This window comes from Apteryx rowi, unplaced genomic scaffold (assembly GCF_003343035.1).
Source record: "Apteryx rowi isolate R43461 unplaced genomic scaffold, aptRow1 scaffold_24, whole genome shotgun sequence".
NCBI classification, from domain to species: Eukaryota; Metazoa; Chordata; class Aves; order Apterygiformes; family Apterygidae; genus Apteryx; species Apteryx rowi.
The window spans coordinates 2496501-2522428 of record NW_020448752.1 but is presented as its reverse complement, the minus strand read 5'-3'; the positions used below and the strand labels follow the sequence as shown (position 1 = coordinate 2522428).

Below are 25928 nucleotides of genomic sequence, written 5' to 3'. Positions count from 1 at the left end.
TCAAGCACAATTTCAAGACAGTAAATAATTTTAAAAAGCTCAAAAGAATTGCTGAACACCTTAAGTTAAAAATACAATGAAGTACTTTGCTGGTTTAGGACCTAAAATAGTGCATGTTTTCAGAGCTACGAATCTGACCATGAAGGTTAAAAACCTTCTCTAACATGGGAAGCCAAAAGCTTTCCTGGAGCAAACAGCACTGTTACAACACAGGAGTAGAGACTTGCACTTAGTTTTGATTATGACCAAAGTATTTTAAAATTTGTAACTTTTCTTTCTCTTTGGTTTCAACTTGATTAATAAAAGGACAAGGTTTGGGGAGAGGATTGTGTTGATTTGGTTTGCTTTTTTGTATTCTTTGCGGAACTTGATTGCTCTTAARTTTATTGAGAATTTAAGTTCTTCCATCTGGAGAAATGTTAAAAGCCTTCACTGAAGTGTGTGTGGTACCATGTGTGTGCTGCAGTTCAGACAACAGACCTCAGAACTGTAAAAAGTAAGTTAACTTAATTCCTTTCTAGCATGGTTCAGGGCCATAACATAATGTTAGACTCAGGCAAAATGATCAGAAGCATCAGACAGAAGCAATATCTTTCATTTCTAGGGAAACCAGTCACTCAGAGAACAATACTTATTTTTTTCCCCACCTTGTTTCACTGGCGTCGATTTACTTCTGATCGGTCTACTTTTGCCTGGATCACTGGTGTTTCCACTTCGGTTCTGTGTATTTGAGCCTGATGAAGATGGCTGACCTTCCATCTCTTCACCAGTGGCTGAACCCAAAGGTTCCTCTGTTGTATCTGAAACTTAAGACAGGTCAGCACCAACTCAACAGCGTACCGTCTATCCTCTACTTACAGGGTTGAAATGCAGAGGCGTTTGGGGGAGGTTTGGCATCACCCGAGTTAGCTGCCTACGTCAGGAGGCGAGTCTCCCCAGGCTCCCTCTCCAGTCACGAGGAGATGTAGATTCCTCCGAGTGGTAACTCAAAGTAAACTAACTTAATGTGTTTGAAATTGCTGTATGAGAGACGCCCATGCACAGAAGGTCTAGGCTCTTGTCACCTTAATTAATTCTTACCAAGGAGAGGCCAAGTTTCCCGATTCCCTGACACTTACCAATAACTTACTAACAGACTGAGAGCCAATTTCAGCTAACACAATCTCTGGATAACACATTTACGTGCCCTTGCTACTTGCTCATCCAACAGGTGGGTTCTACATGTGTCTCACGAACATAAGATTTAAACTGAATATTAAGCGCCTTTCAGCTTTTTCATCATTCTGCACATACAAATTATTACAAGGGAAAGATACATTCAAGTCACTATTTTTCTTAAAATTTCTCAAAAAAATGTTTCAACCCACCATGAGATGAAACCGAAGAACTAGTCCTAGTCAAAGGCAGTGAGGTATTCTGGTTGGTTTTAGGCTGCATCTTCATTTGCTTCTGTTTCCCTTTTGGGCTGAAGATACAAAACATCCCAGAGAGATAAAACTGTTAACAAAAAAAACTTTAAAACAAAAAAACAATCCCCCCCCCAAAAAAGTGTTTTTTTTGCAGCACATGTATAATACAAATGATTTCCATTCCCCAGCACTTGCACAGCTGCAGTAACACTAAAAATAGTGACAATGTCATTCTGTTTGATAAGCGCATGTGGTTCTGCAAAAACAAGATTTTATCTCACCTTTTAAAACTGTAATATTTAGTTTACTTTGATTATGTGTCATATAGAAGTCAGTAAAGTGTTATACAGCTCTTTCTGGACAGTTACTAAAGAGAGACAGAAAGAAACTTGTTCTTCCATTTTACCCAGGAGGAATACTTCTGATTATGTAGCCTTTCACTTACCAGAATTATGTACAAACTACAAAGTGAGCATGGGATTTGACCTCAGGATTTTATCACCTGAAAGAGCAACTGTACCAGGAAATGAGCAATACTGCTGTTGACTGGTTATTCACAAAGGTCTATCTACCACTGACATGAAACATCTCAAATGGTTCTGATAGCAAGTCTCACTGTCATGAAGTTACCTAGATGCTCTGCTAGTTGACGGTGAACTGCTACTGCTTCTTAGTCGTTTACGGTACCGTGGCCTTCTCCTCTTCCGACACTGCATTGCTGACTTGTATTCAGAGATGATGTTTTTCATATGATTTTCAAATAAGGCAGATAGTCGAAGTGTCATGCTGTAAATCTGGAGTAAGAAGTCATAGCCATATTTATTAAAAGTTGAGTAACTGGAAGATTAGCAAAAAACAAACAAACAAACAAAAAACCCAAAGATGCCCAGACTTCATTCTTACAGGTCCAAAAGAAAAAGTCATGCTGACATTCAACTACAAGGATCTTTACAGATAATTTCCGTTAATGGTACATGCTTATTCTCATGAGAGAAAGTGTTTTCATAAAATGTTTTTAAGTATTTGCAGTACAAAATATTTACAAGATTAAAGAAAAACAGATGCCTGCAATATTGAAACACTGCCTCCTTTTTGGATGTTTTTTCAGTTATGACAAACTAATAGTTAAATTCAGCATAAATAAAACAAAGCTCTGAATTGCTTCCTCATACCTATACCTCTCTGCTACATCTACTTTTCTGAAAACTGCACAAACACCAAAGGGACTTCATCATCATCTTATAGTCAGAACTCTTCCCGTTTCTTGCAGTCTCTCTGAATAAAACCTCTTTGATACAGGCTTTCCTTTCCATTCGCAGAACTTAATTTTTGTCCAGACCCTTGCATTAGAGCAACATCTCTTTCTTTAGCTCTAATAAACAGTATCTTGCCCCACTCGCCTCCATTCAGGATGCTGTTGCAAAGATGGTCAAATGGGCTAGGAACAACTCGGGACGTTGACACCCATTTGGCAGTAGACGAACCTGCAGTGGCAGAAGGTCCAGCTGTGCCCCCCAGCTGTGCCACAAAGATCACCTCCCCGAGGCACCTCACAGTATTTAAGCAAATGGATCCCGACGGACCACTAAATTATTAGTTGATTCACAAGTTGTTTGGTTATTAATACACAAGACTGGAAATTCCCAGGGAGCATGCGGCAGTAAATAAGCCATTTGCTGAGTTTAATCTGATACCAAGTGCACAGAACGCCCTCAGACCATCTGTCTTGTTACAGTCCTTTCCTGACTTCCTTTCTATCAAGCAAGAAGAAGTTACTGGTCTTCAGAGCTTTCCCCCAGCCCATCCTTCAGCCCTTATCCAATTCCAAGAGCTCAGTCCGCCTTCGGTTAGGGAAACTTTCGTGCTTTCTCTCCTGCTGACCAATGCTCAGGAGGAGTCGCCCTATCCCACAACACCATCCTGTTTCTAGCTGCTTCTCATCACCCTGCTTACACAAAACACAGCACTTGTTATTCCACTGACGAGCCAAGGCCAGGACGCTTTGCTTGACTAATAACGCTGCACGGACTCCTGTTTCCTCCCACCTAGCAGCACGTATACTTGGACTGAAAGTTCTTTACAGCACACTCTCCTCCGCTTGACAGCGCCTAGCACAATAAAATCTTGCTTAACCACACGTTAGGCACCACATATAAATTTTTCAGATTGAATTCTATGTCTTATTGTGCCCTAAATGACGGTAGCTCTGTCTAGTCCCAAATGGCATGCATTTTATTCTTAATTTATAAATATTCCTATTCCTTTTAGAAATATTAGCCAGCACTGTAACAAATATTCTTCTCAAATATGCTAAATGATGTGTGCGGGAGATGCGATTTTGTCAGCACTTAAGCAATTTATTTAATATGAAGCTTTTCCTTATAATAATAAGGTCATAAAAACACCAATTCTGCTTAATGTCTGGAAATACAGTTAGAAATTCTTTCTACCTTTATATTATGAAGACATCAGCAATTTGAATTTTCTATTTCACATCAGCAGCAGTAATAACTGCGTCTGCGTCCTCCTGCCAATGTGCGATTTTACGAGTGTAAAGAATACACTGCTAAAGCATTTGAAAATCTGTAGAAGAGTTTGATCATGCAGCAGCTCAGGAGAAGCTGAGAGGCAACGGACTGCAGAGCAACACATACCAAGCACAACTATGTTTACTCGGTCAGTCCATTACACTTAGTAGTCATTTCATCTAGCTCATATACAATATATCCATATTCTAACATTTCAATCTCCCTTCTCCTTCTCTTTCCTGTTCAGGGCTCCAACACAGCGCATTTTTTCTGCCTGTGCAGATTCCTATTCCCGCATGGAGAAAACTGCACATCTTAGCACCGACAGACAACAAAGGCACCACCACGCAGAAGCCCTGCTAAGTATATGAAGTAAACTAGAAAAAATTAAGTATCATGATGTTTCTCATCTCTTCCAGTAATAGAAAAATTGCATAATACTTGCATTAACAGCATATTAAAAAAGATTGTACTATATATACATCGCTACGAAACTGATAGCCTCTACTCCAGAAAGAAATCACTGAAAAAATAAAAGCAACTGGTGATCAGTTTTCTGCTACAAATGTTCAAAGAAATGACAGCAACAGTAACCATAGAATTTCTCAGAAGCTTTAAGTTCACAAGATTCAGATAAAAATGCATTCTGCTTGAAAGTGAACTGGGTGAGCAAAACAAAGCAAATTTATAAACACAGGTCCCAGTCACATGTACTCCTTATTTTTATTTTAAAATGCAGTAGTTTGCCCTCCAGATACAGACTATATTTCATGGACTGTATTCACGTAAGGGCAGGATCTTTGTAGAGAAGGCATTTATTACTTACTCGAGACTTCTTATTAGGAGTGTAAGCTTTAGAGTTGCAGAATATTAAACGAATATCTTTGTAGAATTCCAAGGGACTGGTGTAGTTTCCTGCTTCCAAGGTTTCTTTCACAGTGCTGAAGTCCATAGGAGTGTCTACAATGTCTCGATAATCCTGTAAGAACACACAGGTAAATAATAAAGGTGAATAAAGGTGAGTTCTATGTCAATAAAAACACCTAAGTATTTACCCACAATTGTTACCTAAAGTAATTATTAGCACTTTAAAAAAGAGATTTTAGAGTTACTGCAGATAATTCTCTGAAAACACCAGTGCACAGAACATGGGCCATTCCAACTCGCAAAGGCAGAGCTTAGCAATATGCCCAGCATGGAACTTTGCCAAAGGATGAATATTAGGTTTTTTCCATTTTGAATACGAAAGCTGTACTTACAGGATAGGAAAAGAGATCAACTGGCTGTCTAAAAGGCTCGGAGTCCTCTCTTTCATAAATCAGGTTTAATAACTGCTTGCATTGCTCTTTCCAAGCATCAGGGCTTGCTTTCACAGGCTGTCTTTTTATCGGTCGTCTTACCTGCAGGGAAACAGATACACTTTATCATTTTTCCAAGTATGCAGATTTTTCACCTTAAATTCCTATTAATTTACTAGGGATCTGATTCAAAGCAGAAGTCCACAACTGAAAACAGAATTGCAGCAAGATTAAAGCACAGTTCATAGCACAACAATATGCAATTTGTAAAAATATGTTTTTTTCAGTAATACATAAAAGCTCAAATCCAGGAGAGGCATGCAGTATTTCAGATCCAAACTTGCTAATTTTTGTCAGTTTTCACCCAATTTGGACTGAAAATGGTCTTTGTTCTAGATATCTTTCAAATCAAATAAAAACCGATTCTTCAGCAATTGAATCAACTTTCCCATACACTAACCTCCTCAGCCACCAACACTCACATAGGCTCGACTGATTCGCACAGTTAGTCCTACAGACTACAGCCTGTGACAAATGTAAACTGTTCCAGACCTAAACGGGTGCGATTTTGTACCCAGCCTATCTCCCTTCACAAGCTAGACCAACCAGACGCGTTTACTCACTCGTCTTTTTCCAGAGGACGTTCCTGGAGCATCTGAATCTACATCTACTTCTGCCACCTAAAGGAAAAGGTAATGATTACACACACGCATGCTCCTATGCACACACAAGGAAAACAAACAGGGCCAAAACTCAAAAAGCGAACAACAGACACTGTTTTAAAGTATTCAAATGCAAAGAATGATTCCAGCAAAAATGACCTCTAGTTTCAAACTAGAACTTACATAACTTCAGAAAAAAAAAATAGGTGGATAAAATGCTTCATTTCTTTTCCAAGTTCGCTTCCATAGAGACTACATACAAAACATCTGAGAAACATAAACAGCTTATCTTCAGTTAGTTCTTAAGTCTCAGCTAAGCCCGAGGAGCTGCTCTGCTGCCTAAACCACCACAAACCATTTGCAGTACTTTGTAGCACATTTAAGACTTGTGTAAAAAGCAAAAGTTACAACGGTGATATATCCCAGAAAGAGAGCAGAAGACACTGAAGGCACCGCTGACGTGCCTTTGCCTGCCTGCGTATTTAATAACTAAGCCTCCCAGGGACTGACAAATGAGACTTCTTACTACAGGGGAAAAAAAATTTTCAGCGGTCTCAGCCAGTCTGACTGGGGTGAAAATTTCCTCTTGATCCCAAATATGGTGGTCAATGTGCAGCACTTAACTTGTCCCTGAACATCTAAGTGCTGCGTATTTAGCCTGCGATTTCTAAGTGAGGTTAAACCTTTGCACACTAAGGGCCCGCATGTTTTTTTCTATAAAGAAATCAGAACAAGAAGGATCAAGAAGTGAAAAGCTCCATGATGATTCCCTGTAGCAAGCCACGTTCAACAGGGTGAGAAGAAAAGATTGTTATCTGAAGGAGAAAGTTTGGGGTCAGCACACGCACCAGGGAAGGCACAGGTCTGAGCGGTACACACTAAGAAAAACATCAGATCTCAAGGAGAGCAGGCACCGCTGGAAAACAATATCTTTTCTTTGGGTGAGAAGGTGATCCCACGTCCTCCTGAGCCACCACCCCTTCTTCCCATAGGACCAACAATGCTGAACGCAACAGCAGACCGGCACGGTAGCGGCACAGCCGGCCTCTGCTTGGGGAGCAGAAAGACTCTGTGGCACCTTACCCTGGGACAGGCCACTGGACCTACCGACTTGATCTGCTCCGTGGATCCCACGTTCTGGGACAGTGCACGGAGCAGCAGGGATCAGACCCGCTGCCTCCACTCCTGCACTGTTATCAGGGGCTCAGCCGAGCTGCAGATGCATCAGGGATGCACCTAAAGAGATTCTTACTGAAGAGAAGACTCCGTGGGAATGATAACATACATTTCTGCTCTGGCTCAGCTCTGTGGTGCCGAGGAAGAGACGGGGGATTACGGCCTCTCAAAAACCCGGACATGCTCTTTGAAGGGCCAGGGAGAAAGGAAGGAGAGTTACTAACAGTGCTGGACCCTTCTGATCACTGTTCGATATGGAACAGGTAAGATTCACAACAAGAAAGTACAGTCCTCCCAAATAAGTGGAGTTAGGAAAGGAGGATCTGCTATTTTAGGTCATGGGAACCCTTAATTTTCTTCAAAATATTCTTTTAAGAGTCTGTGATAATAAATGTAGTTGTTATATGGTTGTTTTTATAAAAGCAATAAAATAACTGCATTGTAGCATACATTTTAAGTTTCGTATACAAATCTAAGGCAATAGCACCTCTAAATCTGTAACTTACAGACTTAGTGAATCTGTAGTAAAGACGACAAAAGTAACAATTATCTGCTGCCCTTAGAAACAAATGTTGTTCCACAGTAGTCTATTATAAAGAGTTACAAACGACACATAATGTTTCTGCGACAGTCATAAGCATATAGATGTTCTACCAGCAATCAAGTTTAACTTAAATAACTGCAAACTGCGACAGTGACAGACGTCTAGGGGAAGGGAGCAGTGAGAAAACTTCGTAACTGTATTTTATTCAAACTAGCTCATGTGTTAGAAAGCTACACTGAAAAAGTAAAACACAAACGAGTGATTTGGGTTTTAAGAGGTCACTGCTTTAAAATGGAAACTACAGCACGTTTTGAAACGTGTACAAACTGCATTTAAGGGGAGAAGGCAGAAGGAGAGAGGGAAAGGTAAAGGAAGTGATATCTGAATTGGTTTCTGTCTGTCATTCCCTTCATTGTACAACTGACAGGAAACGACAAAAAATTACAACAGAAAACCAGTTCTGCTGCCTCCCCGACAATGAAAGAGCTACTGTCTGTCTGGTTCTCCAGACGGAATAATAACTCTAATTCTTATTCCCCCTACTTACTACCATTTCTTTGGACAACAAAACATCACACACTTAGAGAAGATTAAGACAGGCAGTTCCATGAATCAATTTTACAAACCGGAGGGAGCTTATTGTCCCAAGAGAGCTACACAAATGGCCTAAATAGGCTTATCTCAAAAACTTAAGGTAACTACCCATAATACAAAGGCTCTACGAAAATTCTTGCTCAAACTTCTTCCAGATACTGAATTTAAAAAGGCAAAAAATTCTGATGATCATACTTAATGCTCTTACCTCTTCTTCTTCATCAGTACTGCTTAGGTCTTCTGCTTTCACCTTGTTATATATTTCTAATATATCGGTACAACTCTGATCTCTGCAGGGCAATAACAAAAGTCAAACTAAATAACAAAATATCTCAGAAACCCAAGATGCCAGTTCTAACAAGCAAAAAAACCATGCCTACCCAATGAAGCGAAGTAAGACATCTGTTACGATTTTGGCTGCCTTGACTATAGGACTGTCTGGCTCATTGAAAGTCCTGGCATTATGTTCAATGTAACGTACCTCCCACATCAGTGCTGAGATTCTCCTAAAGAGAAAAAAAAAGGGGGAGAGAGAGAAAGAAGGAGAAAGAAGGAGAGAGAGAGAGAGAAAAGGGATGGTGTACATTATTGTGTACATTATTTCCCTTCCGAGGGAAGGTGTTCTTAGTTAAAAAAAGGAATTAGGTAATCCAGGTCCATGGGAAACAGGTTGCCAGACACCAAGGTACGTGTCTTCTGTTCCCATAGTGCTGATTGCCTCAAATTAACTGGAAAAGCTGAGACTTCCAGTTTATAGCACTATTTAGCTCACTTCTGGCAACTGCAGTACAAGCAAAGCATCTGGCTCAAAGGCAGTAGAGATACAGATGAAGCAAATATGCTCTGCCTACAATGCATACAGAGAATAAGGCCCAGTATCTTAAACAAAAAAGGACACTCCAGATCCAGATACCAGCCTTTGCCTTAACGATGTGGCCAAAAGAAAATATTATTCAGATTTGCTTTGTACAAGACCAAATAGAACCAGATCTTAGGTTGCTGGCTCACCAGAAAAACATATTACCAAAGTGGCATTACATGGTATTCAGCTAAACACATTGTTCTAGGTTAGGCTATAGAAAATGTAGATTAAGAACAAATAAATCAAACTGACCTATAAAATCTGTTTTCAAGTCTCCTCCTGATTGTGGTGAGGTCAGTTGGATAAGCAACTACAGTGCAATACATGGGATAGGCACTAAGGTCCACTGGAACAGCAAAGGGATTAGAAATGTCTAAAAGACAAAAGATCAAAATAATTTAGATGCCACAGAAGATATCAGAAAGAAGTAATACGATAACTACATTCCTTATAATGGTTTCTGGGTCTTCTTTTTAATAATTCAGCAAAAGCAGTACAGATCTACAGCTGGACAAGTCACTACTCAAAAGACAGGATTCTTCCCCTTGCACGATCTGTTAATTACATTTGAACAAGCATTATTTGTTTAAGTATCACATTTGTGATTTCCAGGCAGCAGCCAACTGTACTGCTGAAAAGCAACACGGTATACGCACTTGCAAGAGCACTAATACAAAAAGTGACATAAACTAGGAATACAGAAGTGTCCTGTGTATAAATATAGGACAGAATTTAAATAATAGCTTGCTATCAGAGAGTTACATTATGAAACTAATTCCAAGGTCCTTGTTGGCGAGGATGTTTGGTGAGGATTTGTTGGTTGATTTTGGGCAGGGGAGGGTTTAAGTCAATGTTTTGCTCATTTGTATTTGGATACAAGCCACTAAAAATCCTCACTAACTTGAAAGGAAGTAGGTCAAGCCTCACAAACAGGGAAGTATAGCTGAGAAGGGCACCCATGAAATAACAAAGGCTCTTTTCACTGATTTAGTAAAGCACGTTTCAAATGCTCCGCTCCAACTCCCAGCAATTCACCCTGTCTGCCCTATAGTTACATGTCACCGTGCTGATATTCTTAATCCTTCTGCCCTCTCTCCAAACATACCAAGGGAAAGAAGTTGCTCAATCCCCCGAATTACTCGTTCACATTCTTCATCTCTGGAATGGGCCCCCCATTCTCCTTCCTGGGGTTTGTACAAAAGAGCTGTCAGTTCGTCTGGAGTCACAGGAACTCCAGCACCAACCTCCTCCGGGTAAGCAGCTAAATATGAAGAATTCAACAACAGTAAGTACTAGTAGTGTCACAAGGCTATATAATGATATCTGGACATGAATTCAAAACACACTTACTTCCTTCTGGAATTGGTTCCATGTCCCATGGACTCATCCTCTCTCTTTCATTATTGTCCCAGCTATCAAAAAAAAAAAATTTACGTTCAAATGCATAAATTAAAGCATTTGATTTTTCATCTGGCTGAATATAATGATATGCCTTTTCTCTAACAGGCTCAAAAAAACGGCCACGTCTATTAGAAATGGGCCTATGTCACCAGCTAGACCCGCGTCCTCATTTTTCCCTTGTGTCTCCTATACATTCACTGCGCTGCTGTCCATACCGATACCGTTGTTTTAGGAGCAAGTTTGTAAATAAATAAATAAAACCAAAGTGGCTGATTATTTAAGTGGCAAAAGGGACTCTTGTCCTTGGATGTACACATTTAAGTCATATGTAAACACCTAAGAGACCCAGGAGTGTGTAAACATCTCTGATGTTTTACAACCATGCAAGTTCTTACTGGACACAGTAGCACTGGAAGGAGCTATCAGGATATTCTGTCTGGAAAGGCTGCTGGCTCTCCACAGTTCCAAACCACCAAGCGTCATCTATTATACTGCGAAATCTATCCCCTAAAAGAAAAAAATCTGAATTTAGCTAAAGAACCATGCAAGTAACTGCTAAATACTTCTTTTTAGAGTATCAGCTTTATCTTTCTTAAATGCACTACTTGGATTCCTACATTTTGCACTACAGGGATCAAGTCCTCCCTCCAAAAGCACAACTTTTACATTTCTGGTAGTTAACCACAGATGCCTCCACACTTCAAATCACAATATGACACTTGATTCTTCCGTCATCACAGACGTACTAACAGTTTCTCTCATTTCTTTTTCCTTTTACCACAGCAACTGTAGCAAGCATCAAGTAGAGTTTCCAACATTTGCCATAGTATCATATGTGGTACAGTCCTTTGTATCACGTGTTGGAGACGCTGCACGCCATCTGACAAACCAACCACCACAAATCGCAAGTACACAGTCTACTCTGAAAAGTCAGAGGAGTACTCTGCAGCGGTGTTATAGAAACATCAGACAGCAATCAAATATGGTAAGATTCAAGTTAAATACAAAATAAAAAGAAATGTATAATCATCTAGGTTCTTTAACATGACATAAAACAATGTAGTATACAATTAAAATGTTGACATTTGTTGCAAATACCACTTTTAAATAAGTCTAAAACACATACTATTTACCCAATCTCAATAAATAAATAAATATATATATATATATATATACAAACACTGAATTGTATCCTATCAAATAACCTGTGAAAACATTGCCAAACACATGCAAGTGGTAAAACAGTAGTTACCTATCTGCCAGTTTCTTTCTTTGGCTTCATTATAAAACTGATGCAGCACAAGGAAGTCAATAACATCTGGCATATCGTGGTACCTTTATGAAACAGAATTAAAAAAAAAAGCTCTATTTCCCAAAAGCATAGATCTACATGTACAATACAGACAAGCTTTTCAGTCTCCAAACGCAAAATTTCATGCATTTTATTTTCAAATTTGGTGTAGTAACAAACAAATACCATCACCATGCCTTGAAAGAAAAAAAAGGTGGGGGGCGGGGGGAAGGGGCCTTTAAATTACAAGAAGTTTTCTTGAAGAAGGTCACTGGCATTTCAGTTACTCACTTTATGGAAAATGATTCTCCTGTCATTTTGCCTGTGATTGGGTCTAGGAATGCAAGCTTCAAGCAGCAGAGCGTAGGAGGCCCGACTTCATATTTTATTCCTACAGTCTTCACAAATTCTTGTTCCTATTTATCAATAAGCATGGAATAGCGTTATTTTAACTTGTTAAAAACAGAAGCATATCCATGTTAAAGTACCAAAATGTGTATAAATAAAAACCAAATTTGCTTCCACTCTAACCCAAGTAATTTCACCCATAAAATATTTCATTAACAAAAACTAAAAATCACAACACAGCCTCCTTAGAAAGAAAGATGAAAAAGATACAAGATGCTCTCTCCCGTGGGATATTTATGAACAAGATACCCACATTTTATTTAACTGCCGTAGGAAGGTTCTAAGGAACATACCATTTTCCGGGTTTAACCAAAGTTTATGCTTGACAAAACCCAGGGCCTGCCACCTTTGCATAGCAACGTAGAGGGAAAATAAAAGGAAACACTTCCTTTTAAAGAGGACACAACAGCCTGGTACGATCATATCCTGTCCAACGTCAGCAGGTGGTAAGACTGCTTTCCTATGTGAACTACCATTTCCTTTTCCTTACAAACTTGTGACACCTTTGAGGATGTACTGTGTATGTCACTACTTCCACTACAGCTGGAATCACTGGACACCTAAGACAAGTAACTGGATATTTTTCCACTAAAGGAACTATTTTCATTAACAGGACCACTGGCCATACATAAATACGAATAGTAGCATATATAACATTCAGTTCTACATTTTTTCCTCTTGATATGAATTGTGAGTAAAGCAGAAATAAAATAAAACAACACTATGGACTAAGTATTAGGGGACTCCTTACAGTGATTCAAAGCAAAAGAAAACTTGACAAAACTATACAAACCTAGTATGTACCAAACAATCCATAATACGAAAAGCAACAGTAGATGGTCTTACTCTTCCAAGAGAGGAACACGCACAGTTACACACTTAAGGAGCTTCGCTGTTTAGCGGAGCTTGTGTATACATTTAGATCTTCGCATGATGATACTGCACTTGTTACCATTACACCGAGATCAATAAATAGCATCTAAACATTCAGGTCATTGTGGAGAATCAATAGAAATATAAAAAACTTTTGAGTGGTCGGTTCTGTATGAGTGAGTGGTAAGGAGGGGGGAAAACACAGAGTTGTAAAATAACGTGGGTTGGGAAGGGACCTCTGGCAGATATCTTGTCCACCATCCTGCTCGTAGCAGGGCTAACGTCTAAGTTAGGTCAAGTTATTCAGGGCCTTGTCCAGCTGAGTTTTGAAAATCTTCAAGAAGATTCCACTGTCTCTCTGGACAACCCTTTCCAGTGCTTAACTACTCTCACTTTGAACTTCTTTTCCTTTAATATTCTAAATATTTCACAACTAATAGGAAAGAATACCACACTAGATAAACTTTCACTTTCTTTAATATCTTTTTGGCATCCTATTATCAGGACTGAGGAGGTGTAAATGTCTTGTGTTAATGAAAATATCAATTTTAAGATTTATTTTATTTTTGATATTAACATTTTAAATTAATGTTTTCATCGTATTTTTCATACTGTTTTTTAATTTCAATTTAACCTTACAGAGATATATCGACGTTCAGCTCTTTGAAGTATCTATTAAACTTACCCTGAGTTCCATTTTGTTCCACGGTTGTTTTTGCATGTTAATACTGTAAATTTTGGCTTTCCTTACTGCCCGCACATAAGCTTCATGGCCTTGCCTAAAGTATATGATCTTAAAAAGAAATAAGAAAAAAGTTTATTTTATTGATAATTGTATTCCTGTTTATTCAAAAATTCCTACAAACACTTCGGGCATCATTCTTTTTAAAACCAACTGCATGTTTCCTTATTTTGTTCTAAAGCACTTTTCTCCCTAAAAATATTTAGGTCAGCCGCCAAAGTAGCGGCTAGTATGGGCTTCCAAAATCGGGATCATTAAGAAGCATATGTTTGTTTGAAGATGCAGAATCAATTCTCGCTGCTATTAATAAGTTATATGTGTGCAGAAAGAGACGTGGAAAAGCCAGCTGCAAACAACTGGCTTTCTGAAAAATCAGAACTCAGACTACTTTGAGCATGATTCATCGAAAACATTCCTTGATTTAATAGTCCTGACTGAAACAAGTTCATCAGCCTAGACAGGATTTTCAAGATTGCTACACTCATTACCTCATCTCCCATCTGTGGAACAAAAGGGGAGCGACGCGGTATAGTATCCAAGATCCACTGCGGGGCAAGCCATTCTTCACTCGGTTCACCTTCCATCGAAAGCAGTCCACTTGGTTTCTTAAATATATTACATTAAATTTGGAGTAAAAGTTGTAATTGCTATGGCAGACTATATGAACAGCTGATTATACAGCTAAATATAAGGGCTGAGCAAATGCTGGAATGCCAGCCTTCCAAAAATCCTGACTTTAGATGGTAAGAATGTTCTTTAACAATATAATAGAAGACTGAGATGTTCATAAATAATCACATTTCTTTCCTTACAAACATTCTAAATGTCGGCTTTAAAAACAGGAAAAGGAAAGAAAAATTGAAAATTTAGATGTAATACAGATGCATTGTACTCTTACAACAGAACCATCTGGGAGTAAATCTGACTGCAGTAAAGAGCGTAAAGCTGGGAGTAAATCTCCCACCAGTAAATCTCCCACTGCCTGCATGAAAAAGGAAGCACATCTGTGTCACACAGCACAAAAAACAAACCAGACCACTCTGATACTAGCATTACTGTGTGTTCTCTGTAGGATCTTTCTTACTGTATTTTTGTACTGTGTTCTTGAAAAATTTTACTTTGAAAACACAACCACTTATGAAAAAAATTTATATTCATAGAGCCAAAAAGACCCTCAAAAATTAAAAATGCTAACCTTTTTTCTAGGCTGTTTAAGTTTCCTTCTTTTTTCCTCCAGTCCTTTTGTTCCCTTCATATTTTCGTCTTCAGAACTACTACAGATTTTCCGAGCTGCCTGCCTGGTTTGTCTCTTTGGAGGTTGGAGATTTATTCCAGCATCTGCTGTCCAGTCAGAATATTCACTTGATGAATCACTGTAGATAATATAAAGTTGTAAGAAAGAAAACAGCACTTCAGTTTTCACACAGTGGAGTGAGAGGCCCAATCCTTCAAAGCACTCTTCTCGTCATTTGGAACAGATGGCAGGATTAGAACAAAATTTCATTTTCACGTGAATTTAAAGAAAACCTGATTGCTATCAAATTCATATGTTTCATGAGATTATTTCATCAGCTACAAACTCATGTAAAACTGGAGTTATAGCCTATACCTGCTCTCACACTGTTTATCTCACTGATTCACAGACGGTTATAAGGACTGACTGAACTGCATAGAATGCATGAAAAATTTAGGTGACAAGCGCAGAGTCTTTTAAAAATACTTTGCTGACTTCTGTAACATCCAAATAACTCACGTACTGTATTTATATTAGCTCATGTCACTTCTAGCCATAAAAGCACAGCATTAAGAATAAGAAAGAGACTGCAGAACTTGTACACAAATAAGTATTAACAATTATTCCACACTGCTTTTCACAGTGAAGTACTGTTATAAAAACTTCTACAATTGCATTGACATCTTAATACATACAAGTATTCACCTCTTGATGGACACCAAGAATTTTGCTGGTTGGTTACCATTTTAAAATATCCAAGTATACCAAACATGGTGTGATTTATCACTTTGCTTCAATCTTTCATAAGGTGTAATGAATTTGTATGGTTTATGAGATCAGGCAGTAATACTTCTCCCTGAATTTGTAGTCATATTATTACAATATCAGCTGGTCTTACTTTAATTATATAATCACTAAATGTAATAATTAGGAGACTAATAAAGCTACCTGGAACTGCTTTCACTTTGCCATGCTGCCACAGGATCATCCAAAGATGCATCACTTGTTCCAACTGTCTCATCTTCCTGTATTAAAAACAAAAGGTTTCACTTTTGGTCAAGTTTAAAAATGTATCATCTTTATTTGCAAACAAGTTATATGACTTGTTTCACCTGAGGAAAGCTTTGTATTTAACAACTGTTTTAGCTTTAATTAAGTCCACAATTTCTTTCTGCATCCTAATTTTAATATTAAATTGTAGGCTTATATAATTCCTATAGCAAGAGAAGTGTGAATTTTAATGGTATTAGAACCATAGTATGAGATCTTATTTCAGTGTTTGATTAATGTATTTTAGTGTGAAGTTAACAGCTATTTTGTCTATTCAGTGCATTTACAAAGTGACACTGTTCAGTCTCTTTTTACTTTGCATGCTTCCTTAATGACAGCAAGTTATATTTGAGCCGGGATATTTTAAGTTCCTCCATTGCCAATATCAATGATTAATACCAATACTCAATCTCTTTCAACAATTGTCTACAGATGTTGATGAAATCAAAGTGCTGAATGTGACCACTAATACATGTGCAGTATGAAATCTATTATGTGCAAATGCTCGAAAGAGCAAGTGGTTTAATACAATCCAGTTAAATTTACTTGAAAATGTTTCAGATTTCCAAAAATATACAACCCTGTTCTAAGCAAGTTTTGAATACTGTACTGGCATTGAGATAAATGATCCTTCTCTCTCCAAGATCAACATACTACAATAAAAGCACAAATCTAAGAGACTCAATGAATTGAGCGTTCCTCCCCAGGTGGAGAAAGAAACTTGGAGTCTTAAAGGCAACAGTACTCTGAGCATATCTGTTGTCAACCATACTATTTGTGAACAGGGAACATATTGAAAGAATTCACTTGATGGACCAGACCTCAGAGGAGCTGTCCGATTCTTCCCGTGCACGTGCATTTTGACTTGCTCCTTGCTGACTGTGTTCTATCGTGGAGCGTGTTTGGTAGGCATGCTGGCGTTTGCGTTGGTTTCTTCTCAAAGACCTTCCACTGCCTGGCTGATAATCGTTCTTTTGCCACAGGACAGGAGAGGCAAAAAGAAAAAGATTAGATATTTAATAGCGAGCCACATTGCGTAAAAGATGCCTCATTAGAATGACTGTACGTTATATCCCATTTATAGAGGACAACTAGGAAATCGAGAATTAGAATTGAAAAGACATCATTTACATACTTGTGAGTGTTTGTATGGGTGTGCATGTATACGGGTTTTTTGGTTCAATACCCACCCTACTTTTTAAGCCACAATCCTCCTTGGAAAGTGAGTCATGAAGAAATCCCTTTTTTCTAACAAATACCTGCAGCCTCTGGATAAGATAAAAACTAGCCACTTAAAGAAGTGTGGCACCTCTAATACTTCTCCTAGTTTCCACAAGCCTGGAAGTTTCTATAAACTGAACATCCACTGTGGCTCTGCTTTCCTTCCCCATTCCCCAGCATTTTCCCACTACTGAAGCCTTAGGGATAGTCATTTATCATTGCTAACTGCATATTACAGCATGAATACAGAAAAATTACAGTTACAGATGAAAGTTAGAGAGACAGTAACAGTACTGTTTATCTTCTAAACCACTTTTTAAAGTTGAATTTTTTTTTTTTTTTGGCTTAGTGCTCAGAACTGCTTCACACCTAGGTTCCCTCTTCTACTGAATTAACTCACCCGTTGCAAGGTGTGGGACGGCTTTCTCTTCCTTTCAACAGTGTATAGACTAATTTCTATTTCACCTTTGGCAGCTCGACATTCTTCCTGGACCCTAATTACACATAGGAAACATCCATTTTATTCACTAAATCATCACATTAACTGACAGTCTCATTAAAACACACATTAAAATATTGCTCGTTGCCTTGCTATAGAAACCTGCATAAAAATCTTCCTAGAAGCATTCACACATACTTCACCCCTGGAATCACATCTGCAGTTAAAGGAGCAAACCTGTTAGTTGAGTACACTATTTTTAAGGAAATTAAAATGTATTAATTTTTTTTGTTTAATAAAGCTTCAGGAAGAGTGGAGAATCAAAAATCTCACATTAAAAAAAGAAAAAATATAGTAACTGAAATACTGAAGAAAAATTCAGTTGTGAAGATAAGGAATTACTACTCTTAAGCCTTCAGAATAGACTAGCACTCTAATCCTGTGATCTGAATCTCAAGAAAACCCCAACCCATTTCTGAAAAATCATTCTGTAAACCTTTAACAAGTGTATGAAAGAAACATTAAACATTACACAGTTTAATCTTTTTTTCCTAGCAACACGTAGCATCTTACTTGCTGACGCCTGGAGAGAGCTCGTTCACCACAACTCTTCTGCTCCATGCCATAAGATCTCTCTCCGTCGCCATTTGACTTCGGGGAGCATTGTTGTGCATTTGCCGGACTCCTTCAATCTGTCCGCTTCTCCGAAGACCAACGTTTGGTGGCGATGTTACATCCAAACTTGGGCTTCGAAGAGCTACCAAAGAAAAAGATTTTTCCTCACTTCTGCGAGCCATCAATAAAATCTAGAATTTAATGCCTAAGGGTTGCGCAGAGTTTCCTTTTGGTACCGAAGAACAAAATTCAGCTCTCTTTTCTAGGGAAAGACATCCATTGATCATTATAAAAGGAGCACAACCTCCTATGTCATCAGATCCATGGGATACACAACACTTGCTCTGCTTTAAGTGGTTTTGCCATTTACTTCTGATGAAGCAGGTTTTTATGGATTGGTATTTGGACTATTGGAGATGCTCATGTTACTGTAACATCACGCACCACTTCACATGTTCATAAATACTGTGACTTGCTGTTACCTTTGAGATGTCTGATGCGAGCAAAGAATATAATCTGTGAGGAAAGTTTTAAGGGCATTTGAGTGGCCTACAAACCAAAGTCCCGTTGACTGTTAGGAATCCTGACTTCAGAGCCCTTAAAATACTATGCTACAACAAGCAGTGAGACTGCCACCTAAAGTAATAGACTGCCGCAAGTTTTGACATTTCTGTAGTACCTCCGTTGGTTCTGTACTTGTAATGAGCCAGAGGCATTGCTCCTTCTCTAGACTTTTCCTCAGGTGGCACCATAACATGATGCTACATGCTCAGGAGAAATCACAGAGGCTGAGTCTTTAGGTAACCAAGTGAGACAAAAAGGCTGATAAATATTAGGACCAGGGCAACTGTTGCCTTAATTTATCTTGTCATTTGGGAATACAGCAACACAATTTTTACATGCTTAAATATGGTAACAGCATGAATAAATTACATTCACAGTTGTGCAAACAGATAGAAAATATTTAGCTATTAAAATATCAATTAGATTATGTATAAAGTATCTAATTCACATAAACGGAGGCAGTTTATGTGGCAAAGCCACTGATTAAAGCCAGTTCCGGAACATAACAGCACATCAGTTTATATACCACTCACATTTAAAAATGCTCTTTCACATAAATAGAGGGGCATACAAATATATTTTAACTGAAGATTGAGATTGAGCAACTGATAAAGCTGTCAAAAGAAGCAGAAAGGATTTCCTGTGAGCTGAAGCTGGCTGCTAGACCACCTTCATGCCACTACCGATTTAGATCAAAGCAAAAGTGCATCTTTGGCATTTTTCACTATTATTTTACTGCTTTCTTCTTCAATTTAAAGGCAAGCAACTCCATATCTACTAATCCTAATAAACTTTACCATGGAGATCTAATTCAGATGTGTATAATCAGTCATTTAACCTAGAACTAACTTATGAGCAGATGTAAATTTTTTAAAAGCTCAGGATGACTTGCAGCACAAGTCCACAGCATCTGTTCTGCCACACAAAGTGCAGACAGGCAGCTGCTTCACAGTCAGCTGCTCGTGTCTGACTGAGTTTGTTTTCAATTTTTAATAAGTGTGTACATGAAAAATAAAGTCACAATAGCGGAACACTAACAGCAGAATAATCTCAAGCTTTTTAAGGAAACACTAAGACGGAGCAGACGTTTATTTTATAAACACTGATGCTCAGCTTTAGCATTTATGCTGCAACAGGAAGCCATTAGTCTGTCACAACATTGTATTCCATTGACATTCTCTAATTATATACTGTTACCTTGACGTTATTAAACGGAAAGTATCATCTCTGCAGTGATTAAGTGACACCAAGATAATATAGCAAAATTTATATTTATAAAAGGCTTATAATAGAATTAATTACACTCTAATAGTTCTAAGTAATCAGATAATGTCTAGTTAAGACCACTGTATGTCCTCAGCTGCACCTTAAACTTTTATTTCCTCTGTTAGCATTAGCAGAATGCTCAAGTGCTCCATACAGATGAACAACATTTATAAGAACAAGAGAAGAAACCATCCTCAAAGACATAGTCCTGAAACAGGCAGTAAGATTAACACACTTCGATTAGTACTTTACTTTACTAAAAGAAATGACTAATGGAGGTAAAGAAGGTCCACTTACCTCCATTAACAGAGTGGGATCTGTTGAGTGGAGGGTTTGGAAGAGTTTCTCCTTCATTAATTAGTCTTAGATCTTGTTCCCTCTGTAGCTCTCTAATCATTCCATCAAGAATACTTTCATCCTGGTCATTAGTTTGCTGCCCAATGACTTGTTCAACTACTTCGCCATCACCTTGACAAGAACAAAGCCATAACTGCTTATAAAATTATTAATTTCTGTTTTACTAAACACCATAGAAACAAACAAATTCAAAGTTGTGCACAATTTATCTGATCTGCACAACATCTGATCAGCAGCTATCCTTCTGTTCCCATGGAATAAATGGAGGCAAAAACCTCTCTTTAAAGAGAAGTCATGTTAAAAACCTAAAATTACTGACTATGCATAAAGAAAAGAAAAAAAAAACAAACATGATTCCTTAGAAAGAGCAAAAATAAATGATGCTTCAGTAGGTATTAATGGAAGATATCTTATGGAGATCAGCATGTTGCAAAATTTATATCCACAAGAAAAAAAATGCCTGTTTTAAAAGCCAAAAGGTGTTTTTTCAATGTCTTACCTTTCTCCTTCCTTAATCACATGTATCATTACACTGAGGTCAATGGGACAACTCTTTGAGCATGTCACTGTATACCTGGCAGAAGTCCACAGATATTGGAATACTGAAATCTCCTCATTATAACTCCAGAGAAGTTGATTCCATACATTTCCTTTACACCATAAAGCCACCCCATCTCCTCTTCTACTTCTATACTGAATTTAAACCACTATTTTCAGAAGAACTGAAATAAACAAGTCCTTATAGTAGCAGCCTCCTGAACTGGTACTCAATACGGTGCAATACATGTATTACACGTGAATTTCAGATAGCGTACCATTAGCCACATATCCCAGTTGAGGGATAAGTTGTTCATCCTTGCAATTTTCTCTCCCTGGCACTAGCCGCTGGTATCTTGTGGGATGAGGATTTCCATCAACATCCACCAGGAATGGAGGAGGCATAAGATGTGGAGCCTGTTGAGTCTGTTCATCCAGAACATAGTTATTTGCATCACGGATCAGTGGTCGGTAATCCGTATGGAAGAACATCTGATCTGGAATCTACAAGAAAAGCAATTTAGTAAATAAGCGGCCATTTGTAGCTGTCTCGCTGCTTTGGAATGGCTCCCATACCCATATACCACAGCTCCTACACTTGAGATCAGCAGAAGAAACGTTATGACAGAGAACAGATTCCTGTCGCAAATGTGTTCTATTACCTAAGCCTGATGCAAAGATCAGAATTCAATAGTATAAGACACCAGTGGAGGTGAAGACAGAAGTTAATGCTTTGTTTCCCTGACTACAGATTCCCTTATCTGAATCTTTTTGACTTAGAAAAACAGCAACTGTTCCATGATCTAATCACTATTTAGTCTAGGGCAGGAGGAGGGAATAAACTGTAACACAAATACTTCTAACACAAAACCAGGTCAAGAAACAGATGAGTTCAAACTTCATTCAACCCACCTTTTCATAGTATTTATTGCATCCAAAACCAAATAGTAGCAGATGTCCATGAGAGTCTGTGCAGGCAAAATGCTGTCCATCTGGTGAGAACTTACAATCAAAAACAGCTCCATGGCCTTGGCCCTCAATCTGCATCCAAGCATACAGTATCCCTTTTAAAATCATGCCATCTCTATACAAGCATTAGCAAGAAAATTTCACCTGTGCTCCCTCAAATATTAAATCCTAATTCAGTGTAAATTCTCATCTCACTCAAGACTGATTTGCACTTAATTTTTTCCACTTTATTATTAAAGCTTCACTAAACAACAAAAGTTAAAATCTTGCATTTTCTCATTTCCTGAAGTTTCAGTGCAACTTTTAAGGCATGTTCTGAAACAACCACCAAAAAGCCTTTATTTTACGTTACTGGAAGGTATAGGGCAAGCCCACACCAAAAGATCATAAGAGACACATTAGCGCCACAAAAGCAGGTTTCACAAACCCAAGTGCTAGCAAGTTCAGCTAAGAAAACCTAAGCTAGCTCAGGTCCAGAAGCAGTGCAGCTGCATTTGCTCAACACTGGGATCAAAGCAACAAATCTGACATTGGGCATATTAAGACAGATGCAGCACAAAGCCAACCATACTGTTTCCCAGACCACAGCTTTGTGTTATAACATACAGACTTACTGGTTTACATTGCTTCATCTTTTGCATGATATAACCATACCAATACACATGAATAATTTTCATATGTAACAGACTCTATAAAAGAACTATTATTACACTTACAAGATGCAAAAACATACTTTGGCATTGTTTATTGAGCAGTATAGGATTTCCTCTTTAATATGTGGGATTAATATCCTGTTGTAACACTGGTCACCATGGGTATATCATGAAACCTGCTTCTGCCTTGTGCCCAATTCTGCACAAATGTGAAAAAAAAAAAAAAAAAAAACCAACTTTCCTGATCATTCTTACCATGTTAAAGTAATTGCGAATTTTTGTTCCTTTGTCTATATCCCAAATAAAAATATTTCCATCATGACCTGCTGAAAGTATGATCCTTTGGTCAAATGGATGGGCTTCCAGAACAAAAACTTCATCATCGTGACCCTGCAATGAAAGCAGGGTGAAAAAGAAAATGTTTCTTCATGTAATGTCTCCAAACATGCTAGTATTTAGTGTGAGGACATCTCAGCACAGGTAGCCTTGATTTCCTGGATCTTAGACTAGAACCACGTCTGTACTCGGTCCACTTTTCTGTCAGAGGCTTGACCATATTACTGCCCATTTTATAAATACCTCAGACTGTAGCTCAGCACAGTTGAGATGGAGTGGGAGGGGGAGGAAGGAGAAATCAGCGGGGAGGACAGCTGCAGCCCTCTAATCTGGGCACAGGCGGTGGCCTCCAAAGGGCTCCCTTGTCAGCCAGCAATCATCAGGGTCTAGCAGCACTCTGGTCATCAGCTCCTTTCCCCATGAGACATACTCCTCCCAATAAGCATAGGGCAGCTGGCATACTTCAGGACAAAACACTCCTCACCAAGAGGAATGACGATGCATTTTAACCTCAAATCATTTTCAGAGTTCGATCATAACAATTTGGGATTATTTACTGGAATTTTACTCACAGATAAGCTATGAAGAAGCTGCCCTGTGGACGAGTTCCACACTTTCAGAAGGAAATTGTTGACCGCAGTGATGACGGTGGCATCATGTCTATCCCAAGCCACCATAGTAACCTTCAGTTTAGTAACCTTGTCCTCCCCAGATGCTATGTTGTTTCTAAGGAAATTCATAATTTAAGAAAGAAATAAATCAGGAATTATGTACAGTAACATTTAACAGCAATAATTCACTTTGAAATTAGTGAGAGTATGGCTGCCACTGCTGTGACTACTGGCCAATGAAGGAGAACGGAGCATGGGTACTTCAGTGATAAAAACAGGTAGAGTAAATATTCTGTGTCACTAAGATGTACGTAGAGAGTTTTATTTCCTTAAAAAGCAGTTTTTCTTCTGCTCTCCTTAAATGATCTTGCTAGCCTACCCAAATTCTTTCTTTCAAACTAGTCAGTTCTATTATGTCTTTTTCCTAAGGGCATTTTTCTTGTCAGTCATCAATATGACATCCTAAAGTAAACTCTCTAATGAGCAAAAACTTGCTAAATTTTTTTTAGCTAGCTCTTTTAGCTAACTTTGCCAGCTAGCTTATTAAAAATGCAACCACATGAAATATAAAGAATTTTGCAAAAGCGTAAGTGAAGAGGACAAAACCTTTCTAACGGATTTCTCCGTCTCTGCTTTTTGTGACTGTGCATATTCAATTACAAGCCCACTTACAGAAGCCACTTGAGGATCACAAAAAGAAAAACCCAAAGCCAAAACCCTAACTGAACTGAGAACCAAATGAACACATCTCATCTCTTATCTGAAAATTTAAGTAAAAATACAATGCTAAAAAACATTCTGGATATACATTTACAGCAAATTCTGGCAAGCAAGCCAGGCCTTGGAATGAAATAAGAAATCCAAAAACGTATTTTAGAAGGAACACTGTTAGAGAAAGGAATCAATTTCACATCTCTCAGTAACCTTTTGGTTACTGCCATTTGTCTTCGGGATGTGTAAAATAACCCTTAATGGGCAACACGTGCTTTTTTACTAAACTTATTTACTGGAATAGTAACTGAAATCATAGAAGAGACTGACTATTACCTATACCAGTGACTGTGTGACTCTTTAGAAACACTTGAATTTGTTCATATTTGCATTCACATCATATATTTTGCTCGTGACTTTTCTTTATTTTAATTTTATTATTCATTATACTTTTAACTGTATTCTATAGCACAAAAATCAATATAGCACAGCATATGTTATAAAATAAAAGAAAGAAATACTAATAACCTGAGGAGACTGATTCTGGCAGTTGCTACTACAGTTTTGCTGAGAGGTGACATAAAACGACAATCGTTTTGGACATTTTAAAAAAATGTGCAGGTCAGCATATGATTAATGAGGCTCTACTAAAACCTCTTGGTGATATGAACTCTATTTGACATTTTTACTTCCTATGTAAAAATTCGAGTATTCACCAACCATTAGAGTAAGGACATACTGAGTTATTAATGTTTGCTTTTCAAGGCTAATTAATTATATCACTTAACACAGAGACGTGGAATTTTCACAAAAAGCATGCACTAAAATTAACTCAAAAGGGAACTAAATAAATAGATTTAAATATGATGAAAGATTTTGTTTCACATGTAAGTGATGCTACAAATTGTGTTATGTTTTGGTTTGCTTTACCCTGTCACTTTAGTAGCCATATCCAGGACTACGCTCTTCCATTCCTGCTGCTCGTACTGCCATATTCTTGCTGTTCCATCTCTGCTTCCACTGACAAATCTTAAGCTATGAAAAAAAAAAAGTTATGAAACTCTGAAGGATAAATTATTGCTGCTTTTGATCAAACACCCACATGCCTAACTTATGATCTTATCTTCTCACTGTTCAGTAGCTTCCGTATGTATTTTTCTGTCCTCAGTAAGAATGTGCCACCTCGGGGCATGCTAAATCCTATAGCAAGAATATTTAGGAGCTCGGTCATTCACCTCACAGAAGGTCTCTACAAGCTCTTTTATGTTACTCTGCAGCAAACAAACATACACACATGCACACATGTGCATGCATATATACAAGCGTACATACATACACTCGTAAATGCATACTTGCACGTGTATGTGTGTGTACATATATATGTATATACACGCACACACACATATATATACGCACACACTTATTTTACCCTCTATGCCCAAACATAAGTTTATTTAACCAGTCATAAAATATCCATGAATTACTGCCACAGGAAACAGGCAGCTACAAAATTTTGGCGAGCCAAGAGCATACCCGTTTGAAATGGCACAGAAGCTAGAAAATATTTAATCTTTTCT

The 25928-nt window shown here is 38.1% G+C and overlaps 1 protein-coding gene across 2 annotated transcripts in view; it reads right to left on the bottom strand.

Annotated features, from left to right (window-relative positions):
* BRWD3 (bromodomain and WD repeat domain containing 3) overlaps window positions 1–25928 on the bottom strand; it is a 54971-nt gene that overhangs the window by 6503 nt on the left and 22540 nt on the right. Inside the window, exons 9-35 of one of the 2 annotated variants that reach the window (XM_026066132.1) lie at window positions 25282–25386; window positions 23602–23755; window positions 22949–23083; window positions 21984–22112; window positions 21350–21575; window positions 20475–20645; window positions 18306–18489; window positions 17694–17787; window positions 16894–17043; window positions 15971–16047; window positions 14984–15161; window positions 14277–14393; window positions 13732–13839; window positions 12057–12181; window positions 11727–11809; window positions 10870–10981; window positions 10424–10485; window positions 10179–10334; window positions 9326–9446; window positions 8592–8717; window positions 8420–8501; window positions 5859–5915; window positions 5197–5337; window positions 4764–4916; window positions 2040–2203; window positions 1368–1465; window positions 648–806 (exon numbers count right to left, since the gene is read on the bottom strand). In XM_026066132.1, coding sequence (XP_025921917.1) covers window positions 648–806; window positions 1368–1465; window positions 2040–2203; window positions 4764–4916; window positions 5197–5337; window positions 5859–5915; window positions 8420–8501; window positions 8592–8717; window positions 9326–9446; window positions 10179–10334; window positions 10424–10485; window positions 10870–10981; window positions 11727–11809; window positions 12057–12181; window positions 13732–13839; window positions 14277–14393; window positions 14984–15161; window positions 15971–16047; window positions 16894–17043; window positions 17694–17787; window positions 18306–18489; window positions 20475–20645; window positions 21350–21575; window positions 21984–22112; window positions 22949–23083; window positions 23602–23755; window positions 25282–25386 — 3467 coding nt within the window. The remainder of the gene's footprint in view (window positions 1–647; window positions 807–1367; window positions 1466–2039; window positions 2204–4763; window positions 4917–5196; window positions 5338–5858; window positions 5916–8419; window positions 8502–8591; window positions 8718–9325; window positions 9447–10178; window positions 10335–10423; window positions 10486–10869; window positions 10982–11726; window positions 11810–12056; window positions 12182–13731; window positions 13840–14276; window positions 14394–14983; window positions 15162–15970; window positions 16048–16893; window positions 17044–17693; window positions 17788–18305; window positions 18490–20474; window positions 20646–21349; window positions 21576–21983; window positions 22113–22948; window positions 23084–23601; window positions 23756–25281; window positions 25387–25928) is intronic. The other variant, XM_026066133.1, reaches the window with a different exon arrangement.